The sequence below is a fragment of the Oryctolagus cuniculus genome, chromosome 5, assembly GCF_051225735.1.
Source record: "Oryctolagus cuniculus isolate XC-2025 breed Fujian yellow rabbit chromosome 5, ASM5122573v1, whole genome shotgun sequence".
In the NCBI taxonomy this organism is placed as follows: domain Eukaryota; kingdom Metazoa; phylum Chordata; class Mammalia; order Lagomorpha; family Leporidae; genus Oryctolagus; species Oryctolagus cuniculus.
The window spans coordinates 98,807,122-98,823,037 of record NC_142871.1 but is presented as its reverse complement, the minus strand read 5'-3'; the positions used below and the strand labels follow the sequence as shown (position 1 = coordinate 98,823,037).

At 42.0% G+C, this 15,916-nt stretch overlaps 1 protein-coding gene across 4 annotated transcripts in view; it reads right to left on the bottom strand.

Annotated features, from left to right (window-relative positions):
- Positions 1 to 422: 422 nt before the first annotated feature.
- Positions 423 to 15,916, bottom strand: part of SLC17A5 (solute carrier family 17 member 5) — a 58,289-nt gene continuing 42,795 nt past the window's right edge. For 2 of the 4 annotated variants that reach the window (XM_089332343.1, XM_017344781.4), the window contains 2 exons: positions 7,172 to 7,262; positions 423 to 1,809 (listed from right to left, as the gene is read on the bottom strand). In XM_089332343.1, the coding sequence (XP_089188469.1) occupies positions 1,672 to 1,809; positions 7,172 to 7,262 (229 nt within the window). In that variant the 3' untranslated portion in view covers positions 423 to 1,671. 4 annotated transcript variants of the gene reach the window in all.

Genomic DNA, 15,916 nt, shown 5'->3' with positions numbered 1-15,916 from the left:
ACCAGTAGCTTGAAGAAGACACAGAAAAGGTGTAAAACTGTCAGTGTGGACACTGGAAAATACCAAAGGGGAGGCACTGTGGTGTAGTGGGTTAAGCCCCTGCTTGGGATGCTGTATCTCCTATCAGAGTGCCTGTTCGAGTCCTGGCACCACTTCTCCAGCTTCCTGCTGATGCATCCTGGGAAGTGGCAGATGGTGGCTCAAGTGCTTGGCCCCCACCACCCATGTGGGAGGCCTGGATGGAGCTTCAGCTAGGCTCTGACTTCAGGCTGGCTCAGCCCTAGCTCTTGTGGCCATTTGGGGACTAAGCCAGCACATGGAAAATCTCCCTTCTTTCTCTGTTGCCCTGCCTTTCAAAGAGATGAAAATAAAACAAATCAACATTTAAAAAAAGACCATCACAAAACAACTAGATCCAAAAATCAATGCGAAAAAGGTTTATTTTGATGATTTATAAAACAAGTATCACCAGAGCAACTTAAAGCTATTTACAAATTTGAAGATAAATTTACACAAATGTATTCACATCATGTTACACTGAACAGTTTTAGTTAAAAGGTTACAGGAAGTGTGGAACAAACACAACACAATATAAATCAAGTTTTAAATCCCAAAATGCTCACAAACCACCAGAAGACAGTCCAGAAAAAAACCTGGGAAAACATGATTTCAGAAACCAGTGATAAAGATGATTACAGTGGTCTTGGGTGATATGGCCTTTAAAAGTCACTTTAAATTTAAACTGCAAACAGAAGCTTATATAAAGACAGATCACAAAAAAAATTGAGTAAAAAATTAAAAAAAAAATTCCAGCATAGCTCAAAAAAAAAAAAAAACCCACAGAAATGGGAAATTTACATTCTGCTCCATGTGAAAGCAGTTTTAGGCAAAGATGATATTTGCGACTTATCGGGTATCAGTTTTCTTTTGAAGGTTACACGCCAAGTGTGTTGGGAAGGGAGAGTTGAGGTACAGTAAGATTGGAGCTGCGGATCTCACTGCTCCTGCCGTCTCAGGGCTCTGTCTGCACGTGACCTGCCCTGGAAGGAAGGAAGGACACCACTCTAAGACTTGGCGCCGACCCTGGGTTTGGAGCGTGCCTCTGATGGATGCTGGGCATGTGGTCCCTGAAGCCAGGGAGGGAATGCCTGGCAGCTGCCTGGGCAAGCTTCCCTCAGTCCAGTTGCCAGGGTGGATTATGCAGTGGCTGGCAGCTCCCTGGTGCGCAAGTTTGACACCTAAGTGTCAGGGGAGCTGATATAAAATAATTTGTACACAGAAAGTAGACGAAAACAGGTGCTCAGCAGAAACTGAGAATTATTATGTAGTTCAATTAAGCAAAGGTATCAGGGGGTAGGAGTCCATTTCAGCTCATTCCCTTTTGTATGGCCCTTAAAAATAAGTAGAAGTCCCTTACTTCATGTTGCTTGACTTGCAGCCAGGTGTGTGAACCTAACGTATAAGGTCCAGCACATATATTATTAATCATTATAATCACTAATTTGCTAATCTGGGAACTAGTGACATTTCATGATTATAAGCCTTAAACACTTAATACAAGTATAATTTTTTGGTATTTAGAATGCTCACTTATTAAAAATATCAAAGGCACTTTTGGTTACATGATAAATAAGCATACATTAATACAGGCAGGATTATTTATTGGTTCCTTCAGTGTCCGTGTCCATGGTGATTATCGAGCGCCCAGTTTTGCACTTCACCTTTGGCGAACAGTGTAAAGAAAATGGCACCAAATACATTAATAGCAGCAGCGATACAGAAAACAATTTGCCATTCTCTAATGGTGTTCTACAGAGAAAGAAAAAAAACGCAAGTAAGACAACTGTCTGTAGTCCACTTTACGAAAACCAGTAACAGCAGAATCACTCTTCAGAAAAGCCCCATGCTTGAAACAACCCACATGCTCGTCAGCAGAACTGTAGTGTAATCTGTTCACTGCACTATTTCACAGCAACGAGAATGAAAAAAGCTACAACACAAATAAAATATGTTCAGCCCAAGAAGCTATACGAAAAGAGTACATTCTGAATGATTCCATTTATATGAAGCTCAAAATCAGTCAAAACTAACCACGGTGTTGAAAGGCAGGGTAGTGGTTCCCCTTGTGGGGATGAGGGAGGAATGGGGGGAAGGGTCCCTGGGGAATATTAAGTGCTGGTGACACAGATATATTCATATTGCGCAAATCCATTTAGTTCTATACTTAAAGGATTTGTGCCTCCTAAAAATACATTATGTTTCAATGAAAAGTTCACTGAAAGCAACAGGTGTGGGGTGTCCCTCAATCATGTGTTATTAGGGAAGTTATGCCTGTGTGCCATCGCCTGAAATCTCAGGTGCGAGGAGTCAGGCTGATCAAGTCAGGAGGAATTGAGATGGACACTGAAGTGCAGGTTTGAGGGTCTCGGATATCAGAGGGAGGCCCGGCCAGGGTGAAAGACCCTCAGTGGCACACAAAGCTGAAGATGGGTGACATCTGTCTATAGAGAGCAATGATCACTCAGTGTATAATCCAGTAACATAAAAACATCAGTTCGCTAAATCCCTGGGTCACGTGACTTCTCCCAACAATCCTTTCTCGGAGTTTTATAATTTATCTAGTGAGAAAGCTACCTCTGCAGCATTAAAAAGAAAAAACAAAACAAAACAGTAAAACACAGGCAATGAGGAAGAAAAAGAGAAGGGACTAAGAAGCCAGAAAGAGGTCATTTTGGAAATAAAAGAAAAACCTGGAGAAATAAAGTGGCATGCTGCGATTTTTCTACTTGTCTGAGACTGACATATTTAAGTCACAAAAGGCTCTTAGAGGGGCCAGCATTGTGCTGCAGCAGGTTAAGCTGCCATCTGCAATGTCAGCACCCCATATGAGCACTGTTTCAGTCCCGGCCGCTCTGATTCTGATCCAGCTCCCTGCTAATGTGCCTGGGAGAGCAGTGGAGGAGGGCCCAAGTGCTGGGGCCCCTGCATCCAGGAGGGAGACCTGGAAGCAGCTCCTTGGCTCCTGGCTGCTGCCTGACTCAGCCTTGGCTGCTGTGATCATTTGGGGAGTGAACCAGTGGATGGAAAATCAATCTCTCCCTCTTTGTTTCTTCCACTTTCTGTGTAACTTTGACTTTTAAATAAATAAGCAATTTTTTTTTTTTTTTTGACAGGCAGAGTGGATAGTGAGAGAGAGAGACAGAGAGACAGAGAGAAAGGTCTTCCTTTTGCCGTTGGTTTACCCTCCAATGGCTGCCACGGCTGGCGCGCTGTGGCCGGCGCACTGCACTGATCTGAAGCCACTAGCCAGGCGCTTTTTCCTTGTCTCCCACATGGGTGCAGGCGCCCAAGCACCTGGGCCATCCTCCACTGCCTTCCCGGGCCACAGCAGAGAGCTGGCCTGGAAGAGGAGCAACAGGGAAAGAATCCGGCGCCCCGACCGGGACTAGACCGGGACTAGAACCCGGTGTGCTGGCACCGCTAGGTGGAGGATTAGCCTATTGAGCTGCGGTGCTGGCCAATAAGCAAATCTTAAAACAAAAAAACAAGAATGTTAGAAACCCATCTTAACTGTTAGTGACTAAAATTCAGACATGCTAATGATGTGTCACCATTCTCGGGAATGAGTCTGTCAATAATTACATGTTATTCCAGAAAGAAATGTTTCAGGCAGCTTCTCAGGATTCCTAAGACAGAGCTGCTCTGTGTGGGCTACAGGATAAAATAATGCGCCCTTGTTACTAGCAGGCAATGAGTGACTTAAAATCAATCAGTTGTACCAGAAATCTCTCACAGCTCCCAGTTTGTTGAAAAATTCTACCAGTTTTTAGAGAATGCTGCTTTGTTTATAACAAAACTGAACCTCAGATACACTTTGAATTTCAATTATTTCATTATTTATTTATACTCTGACCCATTCTACAGAGTTTTGGAGGCAGTGCAGATTATAACTGCAAACAATTACAACTGTAAAGGCAAGCATTTATTTTCTCTCTCTCTCTCTCTCTCTTTTTTTTTTTTTTTTTTTTGACAGGCAGAGTGGGCAGTGAGAGAGAGAGACAGAGAGAAAGGTCTTCCTTTACCATTGGTTCACCCTTCAATGGCCGCTGTAGCCGGCGCGCTGTGGCCAGCGCACCGCGCTGATCCTCAGCCAGGAGCCAGGTGCTTCTCCTGGTCTCCCATGCAGGTGCAGGGCCCAAGCACTTGGGCCATCCTCCACTGCACTCCCAGGCCACAGCAGAGAGTTGGCCTGGAAGAGGGGCAACCGGGACAGAATCCGGTGCCCTGACCGGGACTAGAATGTGGTGTGCCGGCACCGCAGGCAGAGTTAGCCTAGTGAGCCATGGTGCTGGCACATTTGTTTTCTCTTTAATAACATGAAACAAATGCTATATAACATACCCAAAAGCAGCTCAGTATTCTACTTGACAAACATTCAAGACTTTAATTCAGGAATCCACGTTACCCTAGGTAACAGGTGTGCTAGGATTATCAGTAATACGTGAAAGCAATACATGGTACTGTGTTGACTTAGGTTCTTGTGCTGCCACACTACTCCAAGAAGAGAAAGTTAAACATTTCTAATGTGTTGATAGTGAGATACAGAACTTTAGGGAAAAACCTTATGCAAAAAAGAAAAAGAAAGAGAAAAAAAAGAAAAAGAAAAAGGAAGGAAGGAAGGAAGGAAAGAAAGAAGGAAAGAAAGAAAGAAAGAAAAAGCCTCCCAAACCGTTATGTGACAGCCCTTCATATTAAGTGAGAGAAAGTAGTAGCATGGAGGTGCAGGGCCACTTAAGTAAGGCATCAGAAATGGTGAGAACGGAGGAGAGATAGGAACATTATCTGTGGTGAATATGTACGTCTGAAATCAGTCTGTTTGGTAGTTAAGAAAATCTGTAAACATATGTTGAAATTCCAAGAACTAGACAAGTTATTAATTTGATTACACAGGCAAAACAGAAAAAAATAAAGTCTCTTTTAGAGGTTAATTTCTTAAAGAATATATTCCACCACTCCTTTAGTATTTTAAACAGAAGAAAACTGGAGTTGGAAGGGGCCTCTGACATCAGTTTATTCTGGTTTTTAAAAATCTTTATTATTTGAGAGGGAGACAGAGAGAGACAGAGAGAGAGAGAGAGAGCGCTAGCGAGCATACATGCAGGGAAAAGAGAGCTCCCCCATCCACTGGTTCACTCTCCAAATGTCCACAATGGCCAGGGCTGGGCCAGGCTAAAGCCAGAAGCCAGGAACTCAATCCAGGTCTGCCGTGGGGGTGGCAGGGACCCAATCACTTGAGCCATCATCACCTCCTACCTTCCAGGGTACACATTAGTAGGACGCTGGAATCAGGAGTGGACTCAGGCACTCTGATATGGACTTTGGCCATCCCAACAGCTAGGCCAAATGTCCACCCCTATTTTTTTTTTTTTTTTTTTTTTTTTTGCCAGGCAGTGTTAGACAGTGAGAGACAGAGAGAGAGGTCTTCCTTCCATTGGTTCACTCCCCTAATGGCTGCCATGGTTGGTGCTGTGCCGATCCGAAGCCAGGAGCCACGTACTTTCTCCTGGTCTCCCATGTGGGTGCAGGGACCCAAGCACTTGGGCCATCCTCCACTGCCCTCCCGGGCAACAGCAGAGAGCTAGATTGGAAGAGGAGCTACTGGCACAGAATCCCGCGCCCCAGTCAGGACTAGAACCCGGGGTGCCAGCACTGCAGGCAGAGGATTAGCCTAGTGAGCCATGGCGCCGGCCCCTATTTTGAGTTCTTATGTAGCACAGGCACCCTTTCAAAGTCCTCTGCTTATTCATCTGGCCCTGGGGCTGCCTTCCAGCTTCCGGAAGGGTACCCAGCCTCCAAGGGCTCAGTGCCCATGTGGAGGCCTGTGTGCCTGGCCCTTACCATGCTACTTGTACGCCTGGAGCAGACAGGTGTTTCTCCTCTGTTCACAGCACTCCGCACACATTGCCCTCGGCAGCCTCTGTCACACTGTACTTCACTGCTAACATGTAATCTCTTTTTGTCTTTGGATCCTCGTTATTTAGCATCCTAATATGTACTCTAGAAATGCTTGAATAAATGTCTGACTATTTCAGGGCTTCCTAACTCACCAGACATCCCATTCTATAAGGTAACAGCTTTGAACAGGAAATTTCCCAAGTCTCCGCATAACTTCTCTCCATCTGTGCAGAGGCGCAGAGATCAAGGCACCATCTTTTGCTTGGCAGCCCTTCAAATATGTGAGGACAAATTTCAGGTCTTCCCAGGTTCCCTGGGCCTCTAAACAGTCCCCATTTATTCAGCTGTTCCCACTCACTCTCATGTAATTTTCTGACACCTCACCTTCGTGGGTCTGCTTTTTGAGTAATTTTACATTGATGACTTTTATGTGTCCAAACACACACATTAATTGATAAAATACCATAAATTTTAACTATAGGTGTGATTTTAGCTTTAAGATCCTCAATTAACTTAGTTCTATTGTTCTGTCTAAAGTAAAAAGAGTGTTGAAAACAGTTTACTTTCTCAACATTAAGGCATTTAGTTTTTGGTTACGATGAAGAATTTCAGAAGTGGGGCTGGCACTGTGGCATAGCAGGGTTAAGCTGCCGCCTGTGATGCTGGCATCCCATATGGGTGCAGGTTCGTGTCCCAGCTGCTCTACTTCTGGCTTAGCTCCCCACTCACATTCCTGGGAAAGCAGCCAAAGATGGCCCAAGTCCTTGGGCCCCTGCACCATGTGGAGACCTGGAGGAAGCTCCTGGCTTCATCCTTATTGTTGCAGCCATTTGGGGGAATCAATCAGCAGATGGAAGATCTCTCTCTTGCCACCTCTCTCTGTGACTCTGACTTTCAAATAAATAAAGCAAATTAAAAAAATATTCAGAATTTTTAAATACTTCAGAAAATTCTGTGGAAAACTGAATTAAAAGATAAACTTATTGTGTAAAAAAATTTCAAAATCAATGCATATGAGAGGGTTTTCATAAAGTTTATGGAATATGTATGCTATGAAAAAAACATGTATGGATTTCAAAGTCTTTTTTTGTGTCACAACAAATTTACCTTTTATTTCCGTTTTTCATCGAACTTTTTGAATTTCCCTTGTATATTCAACTTTGACAGATGGGAAGCTCTCAAACCTTTGAAGTTTATAAGCAAACTGTCTACTTACATTAGGGGTCAGACTTTTAGCAATGACGGGCCCAATCATTCCCGGAATAGTGGCAAATGTATTTGTGATGCCGAGGAGGATACCAGCATACCTGTGGAAATATTTTCATAGAAATTATCACTGTGTTACACATTAAGAAGCTTCTTTCAATAGATACATCTTCCAGCTCCATGTTGTATTCTTGTGAAATCTTATGTCCAATTAATGTCCTACTTACGTGGGGTTTAATATTCAGCTGGTAAAAAAATTGCATTTTAATAATTATTATTTTAACATTACTTAGAAGAACATGGCCAATAACAGGAAAAACTTCAATATCAATAATTAATTATTATTTTAACATTACATAGAAGAACATTGCCAATAAGATGTTCCCTTTTATAGTGATATAGAAAAATATTAGAGAGAGACTGAGAGATCTTCTATGCACTTGTTCATTCTCCAAATACCCACAACAGATAGAGCGGGGTCAGGTTGAAGCCAGGAGCCTGAAACTCCAATGTGAGTCTCCTTTGAGGCCTGCAGGTACCCAAGAACGAGTCATCACCTTCTGCCTCCCAGGGTACACATTACTAGGTAGCTGGATTTAGAAACAGAGTCAGAATTTGAATCCAGGGCATTGCAAAAGGCATATCTTAACGGTTACACCAAACACTTGCCCAGCTTAAAACTACCAAAGGTGGGGCCAGTGTTGTGGTGCAGTGGAAAGTTGCCACCCGTGATGCAGGCATCCCATACGAGGGCTAGTTCATGTCCTAACTACTCCACTTCCAATCTAGCTCCCTGCTCATGGCCTGGGAAAAGCAGCAAATATGGCCCAAGTGTTTAGGTCCATGCCACCCATGTAGGAGACTCAGATGAGGCTTCTTCTGGCTTCAGCTTGGCACAGCTCTATCTGTTGTGGGTATCTGGAGAAAGAACGAGTGGATGGCCATCTGGGGAGTGAACCAGGAGATGGAATATCTGTCTCTCTCCCTTTTTCTCTGTAACTCTTTCAAATAAATAAATGTCTTTCAAAAAAGTTGTCAGGGCCGGCGCCGCGGCTCACTAGGCTAATCCTCCACCTTGAAAGCGCTGGCACACCAGGTTCTAGTCCTAGTTGGGACACCGGATTCTGTCCCGGTTGCTCCTCTTCCAGTCCAGCTCTCTGCTGTGGCCAGGGAGTGCAGTGGAGGATGGCCTAGGTCCTTGGGCCCTGCACCCGCATGGGAGACCAGGAGAAGCACCTGGCTCCTGGCTTCGGATCAACACAGCACGCCAGCCGCAACGTGCTGGCCGTAGCGGCCACTTGGGGGGTGAACCAACGGAAGGAAGACCTCTCTCTCTCTCTCTCTCTCTAACTCTGGCTGACAAAAAAAAAAAATAAAAAAATAAAAATGAAAAAAGTTGTCAAAGGTGATAATCATAGGGATAATCATAGGGATAATCATTAACATTTTGGTAAACATCCTAATTATTTTTTCTATATGTGTATATTTGTAGCATACTGTTATAGATATGGGAACATATTGAATTTGTAATATGTTAAATTAATTACACTTTTTTTTTCAGGTGGGCCCATTATCAGTCTTTAATTGAATAAATTTGTCCATGACAGCCATGATTTTTCCTTTGGAGAAATAGTTTCTTTATAGCAAAGATAAAAGGAAATTTATATATATATTTTATGTAATTCATATATTATTTTTGCCACATTACAAACTTATACACTTTAAGAAAAAAGAAGTAGGGGGCACAAGCGTTATATATTAATGTTAGCCGTTGCAAAACACACCGGACACCAGAGTAAGGGAAAGGGTTTATTGGGGAACACCCTACAGACCAGAGTGAAGGGGCGGTAAAAGAAAAAGAGAAGGAGGCTATAAGAGAGACAGGAACTTTTTCTTATTATATAAATGTTTGCCCACTGTCCCAGAAGTAGGTAAGGTGAGGGCTGGCACTGTGGCTCAGTGATCTAAGGTGCCATCTGCAATGCTGGCATCCCATACTGGAGTTCAGTTCTAGTCCTGGCTGCTCTGCTTCTGATCCAGTTTCCTATTAAGGTGCCTGGGAAGGCAGCAGAGGATGGCTCAAGTACTTGGGCCCTTGGTACTCATGTAGAAGATTTGGAAGGAGTTCCTGGTTCCTGCCTTTGGCCTGGCCCAGGGCTAGCTTTTAACAGCCATTTGGGGAATGAGCCAGCCTGATGGAAGATCTCTGTCTCTTCTACTCTCTAGCACCTGTCTTTCAAATAAAAAAAATCTTAAAAAAAAAAAAAAGTAGACAAGTTGAGTCTATATAGTATGTGTGTGTGTGTGTGCCTTTGTATGTATGTATGAAGATAAAGGTATTTTTAGGGGTAGGCGTTTCACCTATTGTTAAGACACCCATGTTCCATATCAGAGTGGGTTTCATACATGTCTCTGGCTCCTTGCTGCTGACGCAGACCCTAGAAGCACTCTGTTTTTTTTTTTTTAACCCAAAAAACCCCTTTATTTAAGGAATACAAACTTCATGCATTTCATAAGTACAACTTTAGTAACACAGTGATTCTTCCCACCATACCTGCACTCCAACTCACATTCCTAGCTCTCTTCCTCTTCCCTCTCCTATTACCAGTCTTATTTTTCACTAAGATCTATTTTCAATTAACTTTATATACATAAGATTAACTCTATACTAAGTAAAGAGTTCAACAAATTGTATGAAAAAAAAAAAGCTATTCCTCAACAGATGAGACAAGGGCTGTTCAAAGTTACTGCATCTCAAAGTTGATTTCACTTTTTTTTAATAAGCATTTTTTTTTGAGAAACTTAATTAACTTTAAAGAAGAACCCAAGAATGATACATCTTATACATCTTTTGTGAGCACTTAGACATAACTATGAGACATAAGCATATCCTCCACTTAATACACTTAAACGAAGTAAATCTTTGAGAACAAGTTTTACTATTAACTCTCATAATACAACTCTTTGAGGACAGAGGTCCTGCAAGGGAAGTTAGTGCAGAGTGACTCCTGTTGTTAACTTAACAATTAACACTCTCATGTGTGACGTCAGTGATCACCGGAGGCTCTTGAAATGAGCTGCCTAATCTATGGGAGCCTTCTGAATCTACAAACTCCATCAGTACTTAGACAATGCCATAAACAAAGTGGAAGTTCTCTCCTCCTTTCAGAGAAAAGTACATCCTTCTTTGATGATCACTTTCCACGGGGGTCTCACCCACTGAGGTCCTTCTGTGGGACATTTTTTTTGCCACAGTGTCTTAGCTTTCCATGCCTGAAATGCTCTCATGGGCTTTTCAGCTAGACCAGAACACCTTAAGTGCTGATTCTGAGGTCAGAGTGCTACTTAAAGCAATTGTCCTTCTATGAGTATGCTTTATGGACTGCTTCCCATGTTGGAGCATTTGCTCCTTTTTAATTCTACCTCTTATGACTACCAAACACTTAAACCGTTTATCTATATGATCACTTTAACAATTAATGCTATCCACATGATCACTTTAACACTTAAAATGCTATTTTTATCACCCGGCTTAAGGGGATTTGGCATCCCATGGTAAATTTTTAAACTGTACCCTTAGAAATAAGTCTATAGGAATGTATGCAGAACTATACAGCTTTACAGTTACAAACTTCATACATTTCATAATTACAACTTTAGGGTCTTCCCACTGTGCCGGCCCTCCCACTCATACTCCTATCCCCCTTACTCCTCCCTCACTTATTCCCATTCTTATTTTTTAACTAAGATCTATTTTCAATTAACTTTATACATATATGATTAACTCTATGTTAAGTAAAGAGTTCAACAAGTAGCATGAATAAAAAATGTTTCTCAACAGTCAAGGCAGGGCTGTTCAAAGTCACTGGGAAGCATTCTTTAGATGCAAATCTTCAATGAATTTCTGCCTATATTTGGGAAATGGTAATGGCCTGTTGATTTTTCCAATATATAAAGAATATATGTAGATTCAGAAAGGCTACTATAGCTGAGATCTTCAGTAAGCACTACCTTAAAAAGAAAGAAGCACTATCATTTTCTATAAAGAAGTCCTATTAGACCAGTCTTCAGGAAACCTGAAGATTCCTAACTTAGCTCTACCATTAACAACTGTGTGACAATGGACAAGCTGGTGGTAATTACTATTTCCCTTATTATCCATGGGTTCACAAAGGTATACATGTAACATATTTTTTGAGTATAATATACATCTGCAAAAGTACATAAACTATCAGGGTACATGTTCTGAATTTTCACAAAGTGAACATATTCATGTCACTAGTAGCTAATAGCTAATCAAGAGACAGAATCTACCAGAATAAACATGTTCACGGATATTTTACATATGATTGAACTACTCTTAGACTGTACACACTTTAATTTGAATAGCAAAAATTCTGTTAGGCCACTTTTTTTTTTTTAAAAGATTTATTTTATTTATTTGAAAGGCAGAGTTAGAGAGAGAAAGAGAGAGAGAAAGAGAGAGAGAGAGAGAGGTCTTCCATCTGCTGCTTCACTCCCCAAATGGCCGCAATGGCCAGAGTTGTGCTGATCTAAAGCTGGGAGCTAGGAGCTTCTTCTGGGTCTCCCACATGGGTGCAGGGACCCAAGGACTTGGGTCATTTTGTACTGCTTTCCCAGGCCATAGCAGAGAGCAGGATCGGAAGTGGAGCGGGGCCGGGACTTGAACTGGCGTCCATATGTGATGCTGGCACTGCAGGCGGTGGCTTTACCCACTATGCCACAGTGACAGCCCCAAGGTCACCTCTTTCCTACTCAAAAATCTATAAGGATGGTTTAATGCTTAAGATAGAAAATCTTTGGGGCCAATGCTCTGGCGTAGTGGGTTAAGCTGCTACTTGTGGTGCCCATAGGGGTGCTGGTTCACCTCCCAGCTGCTCTACTTCTGATTCAGCTCCCTGCTGAAGCCCCTGGGGAAGCAGCAGAAAGACTGTCCAAGTCCTTAGAGGAAGCTCTTGACTCCAGGTTTCTGCCTGGCCCAGCTCGGGACGTTGTGGCCATTTGGGGAGTGAATCTGTGGATGGAAGATCTCTCTGTCTTTCCTTCCCTCTCTGTAACTCTGCCTTTCAAATAAATAAATCAATCTTTTTGAAACATATGTTTTTTTTTTCCTTTAAGTACCCAAATATTCTGAAATGTATTTTTAAAAGATTTTATTTATTTCTTTGAAAGGCAGAGTTTACAGAGTGGGAGAGAGAGAGAGACAGAGTGAGAGATTTTCCATCCGTTGGTTCACTCCCCAGCTGGAGCTGGGCCGTTCCGAATCCAGGAGCCAGGAACTTCCTACTGCTCTCCCACATGGGTGCAGGGGCCCAAGCAATTGGCCCATCTTCTGCTGCTTCCCCAGGTGCATTAGCAGGGAGCTGGAATGGAAGTGGAACAGCTGGGACTCAAACCGGTGCTCATATGGGATGATTTGCAGTGGCCTGGGCCTGGTTGATCTGCACAGCCTTATTTCCTAGTGCTGCGCAATCACACCTGCAGCTCCAGGCAGCTCTGTGCTCCAGCTGCTCCTGTCTGCCATGTTCAGTCCTGCTACTTCTCTTTACTTGAACTACACCTGCTACCTGAAATCCACGTTCCTTCCATTCTGACCTCCTGCTTGGTACTTCTTCCATGAAGCCTTCTCTGTCTAGTTCAGCTCACACTGCACTGTCCTCTCAGATCATTACTGTCTTTAAAACTAATACTACATGCATTAACTCTTCTAATTCAAGTGTGCTGATTCCGACTCCAGTCCCACCATAAACTTGTTTTATTTCCTTGCACTATATCCAGCGCCCAGTACAACACATGTACTCATTCAGGACATGCTGACTACAGAGAAGCAGCATGTGACCCACAGATCATCTAAGCCCCAGGCATAGACTCATGGGGTCCTGACCGCACAGACCATGCACTTTGTTCCACGCAGACTGGCACTCTTCTTGACACTGGCTTTGAAAGCCGCTGGTCCCTGATCAGGAACTTTATGGGAGTGGAATCTCACAGTATGTAACACTTTAGATTACATACTAGGGTCGCTGAGCGTTGTTTCAAATTGTGTGTATCCACAGTTCATTGCTGTCACTTTTGAATTCAGGAAACTGGGATGTTTGTCGTGTAGATATTCCCAAGTTCTGGCTTTTGCAGCTTGCAGCCTGCAGCTATCATTACACACAATCTCAAGTCCTGTATTCCTGTCCACTGGTGGTACTTGGACTCTAGATCCTACAGGGCTCATTATATTTATGTTTGATTTTTTGGCAAAAAAACTTAAAAGGTGGTTAAAAAAATTAAGCAAGTAATTTATTTTTCATAAAAGTACTTGGACATATAAAAGCCCAACTAGAGTTTTGAACTTTCTGTGATAATTGGAGCTATTATAAAATAAAATTTTGGTCTAATGTTTTACTAATCCATATAGTCTAATTGTGAGATAATGCAGTTTCTATTAGGGTTTAGGATCCTTAATACCAAGGTTGTAGACTACTGAACTGAAACCCCTCTCCCCACTTTGGATGGAAAGATTCCTAAATATAAAACCTAATTTAGTTTATCTACAAACATCACACATCTCATTTTCAACCCCCCGCATATACAGTGTAACAACAAAACCACCAGGCACAGATCTTTTTAGCTTATGCCCTCTAGGGAGTGTATCTTAAATTAAGCTTGGCAGGACTTTTTTTTTTTTTTTTTAAACCATTAACACCTTGGCAGTAGGAGCAACCAGCTGCAATGTTGCCAGGTCTTTTCAGTGACAGATATTAAGTGCAGATGAATGCTGTGAAATTCTAAATGTCAGCACCAAGAAGCTCATTCAAGTATTTATATTACATGTGGCCGAGAAGGGCAATGAAAGATTGATGGAAGAAAACATGTTGTAAAGACTCTGTCGGGATTTTATGCTACTGGAGTATGAGAATTCCATGGGCTTAACAATGAAACATCTACCCAGTTCTCTCTAATCTGGGTAATGTAACTATCCATAGAAAAATCTCTGCTTCCGTCTGGAGAAGAAAAAGCTCAGAAAACACCAGGTACCCATTTACATGCTAATAGGGATACTGCTCATGGAGTCTTCATTAGGCACGGTTATAAGTATTACAGATGTGTGTCTGTGTGTGTGTATACATACATATATATGAAATCTCATTTCAATAGTTAAGTCAATTATGAGGTAAGGATTTTCTTCCTTCTATGAATGAAAAACAGAATATAAAATATTAACCAATTTGTTTGATTCCAAATCAGTGCTTGATATTATGTTACAGTTTATAATGCTACCTTGTGAGTTGTGTGATCACTGTACTTGGTATGGAGGAAAGATGAATTTTCTCATGAATTTTCTCATAAATTTTTCACCACAAGCCCCAGTGCTGAATTGAATGCCTTAAGGTTCTGTAGTCTTCCAGAATTCTTTTTCTAACTACTAAAAGTGTTACACTGGACAGGCACTCAGTGTTACCAAGACAAAAAGTAACTAAGCAACAACATGATCATAACATGTGTAACCCCCTTGGGAAATCAAAACTGCAAGTTCATCTGAAGGTATACATCAGACTATAAGGAAGAGGGGGCCAGCGCTGTGGCACGGTGGGTAAAGCCACCACCTGCGGGGCTGGCATCTTATATGGGTGCCAGTTCGAGTCCAACTGCTCCACTTCCAATCCAGTTCTCTGCTGTGGCCTAGGAGAGCAGTGGAAGATAGCCCAAGTCTCATTAAGATACTCCATTTTCTTTTTTGCTCCTGACCTCAGCAAATATAGCATTTTCACCTTCAGTCTCAATGTTAATGCTAACATAAACATATATACTATCCCATGGGATTCACTATTATGCAAATACTTTTCATACCTATTTAAATATAGCTACTGCATTTAAATTCAGCTAGTTAGCCAGTCAATTTTTCCAACTAAGGTTTATGGATATAGAAATAAAAAGTTTCATATTTCACTTAGCAGAAATAGGAAGTAAAAAGGTTCATCAAAAGTAATATATATTTAAAGCTGCCATCTTCTGCAATAATCTAAAAAAATCCCCCCAAACAAAAAACACCTCACTAACCCAGAAGGGGTCACTAAAATTCACTCTAAAGAGATTCATTATAAAAAAATTCACTCTAAGAAGATGGGGCCAGCTTGTGGTGTAGTGGGTTAAGCCTCTGTGATACCAGCATCCTGCACGGCCAGTGGTTTCAGTCCTGGCTGCTCCACTTCTGATTCAGTTCCCTGCTAATGTGCTTGGGAAAGCAGTGGAGGATGGTCCAAGCAGTTGGGCCCCTGCATCCATGGGGAGAGTCGGATGGAGTTCTGGGCTCCTGGTTTTGGCCTGGCCCAGCCCTGGCCATTGTGGCTGTTTGGGGAGTGAATCAGCACAGGGAAGACCTCTCTGTCTCTCTCTGTAACTCTGCCTTTCAAACAAATAAATAAATGAATCTTAAAAAAAAAAAGGTTACAAGTCTATACTAATAACTTTATATTGTAATTCTCTGAAGAACTGGGCAATCACTTTTCAACATTCCCAGGATAATAAAGTGAAAACAGGACTTAAAATAAAAACCTATTAGGTAATTATTCCATGTGCAATAGATATAAAAGAGATAATTTGATAAAACTGAAGACTTTTGGCTCTATTTGTAAACAAACCTTTGATGGTTATCAATTTCTAAGTAGTAATAAACATTTTCTTATGAGAAATCTAAACATTCAGTCGTCCTTGGGGTCTTATTTTCTAAACACCATTCCTCTCA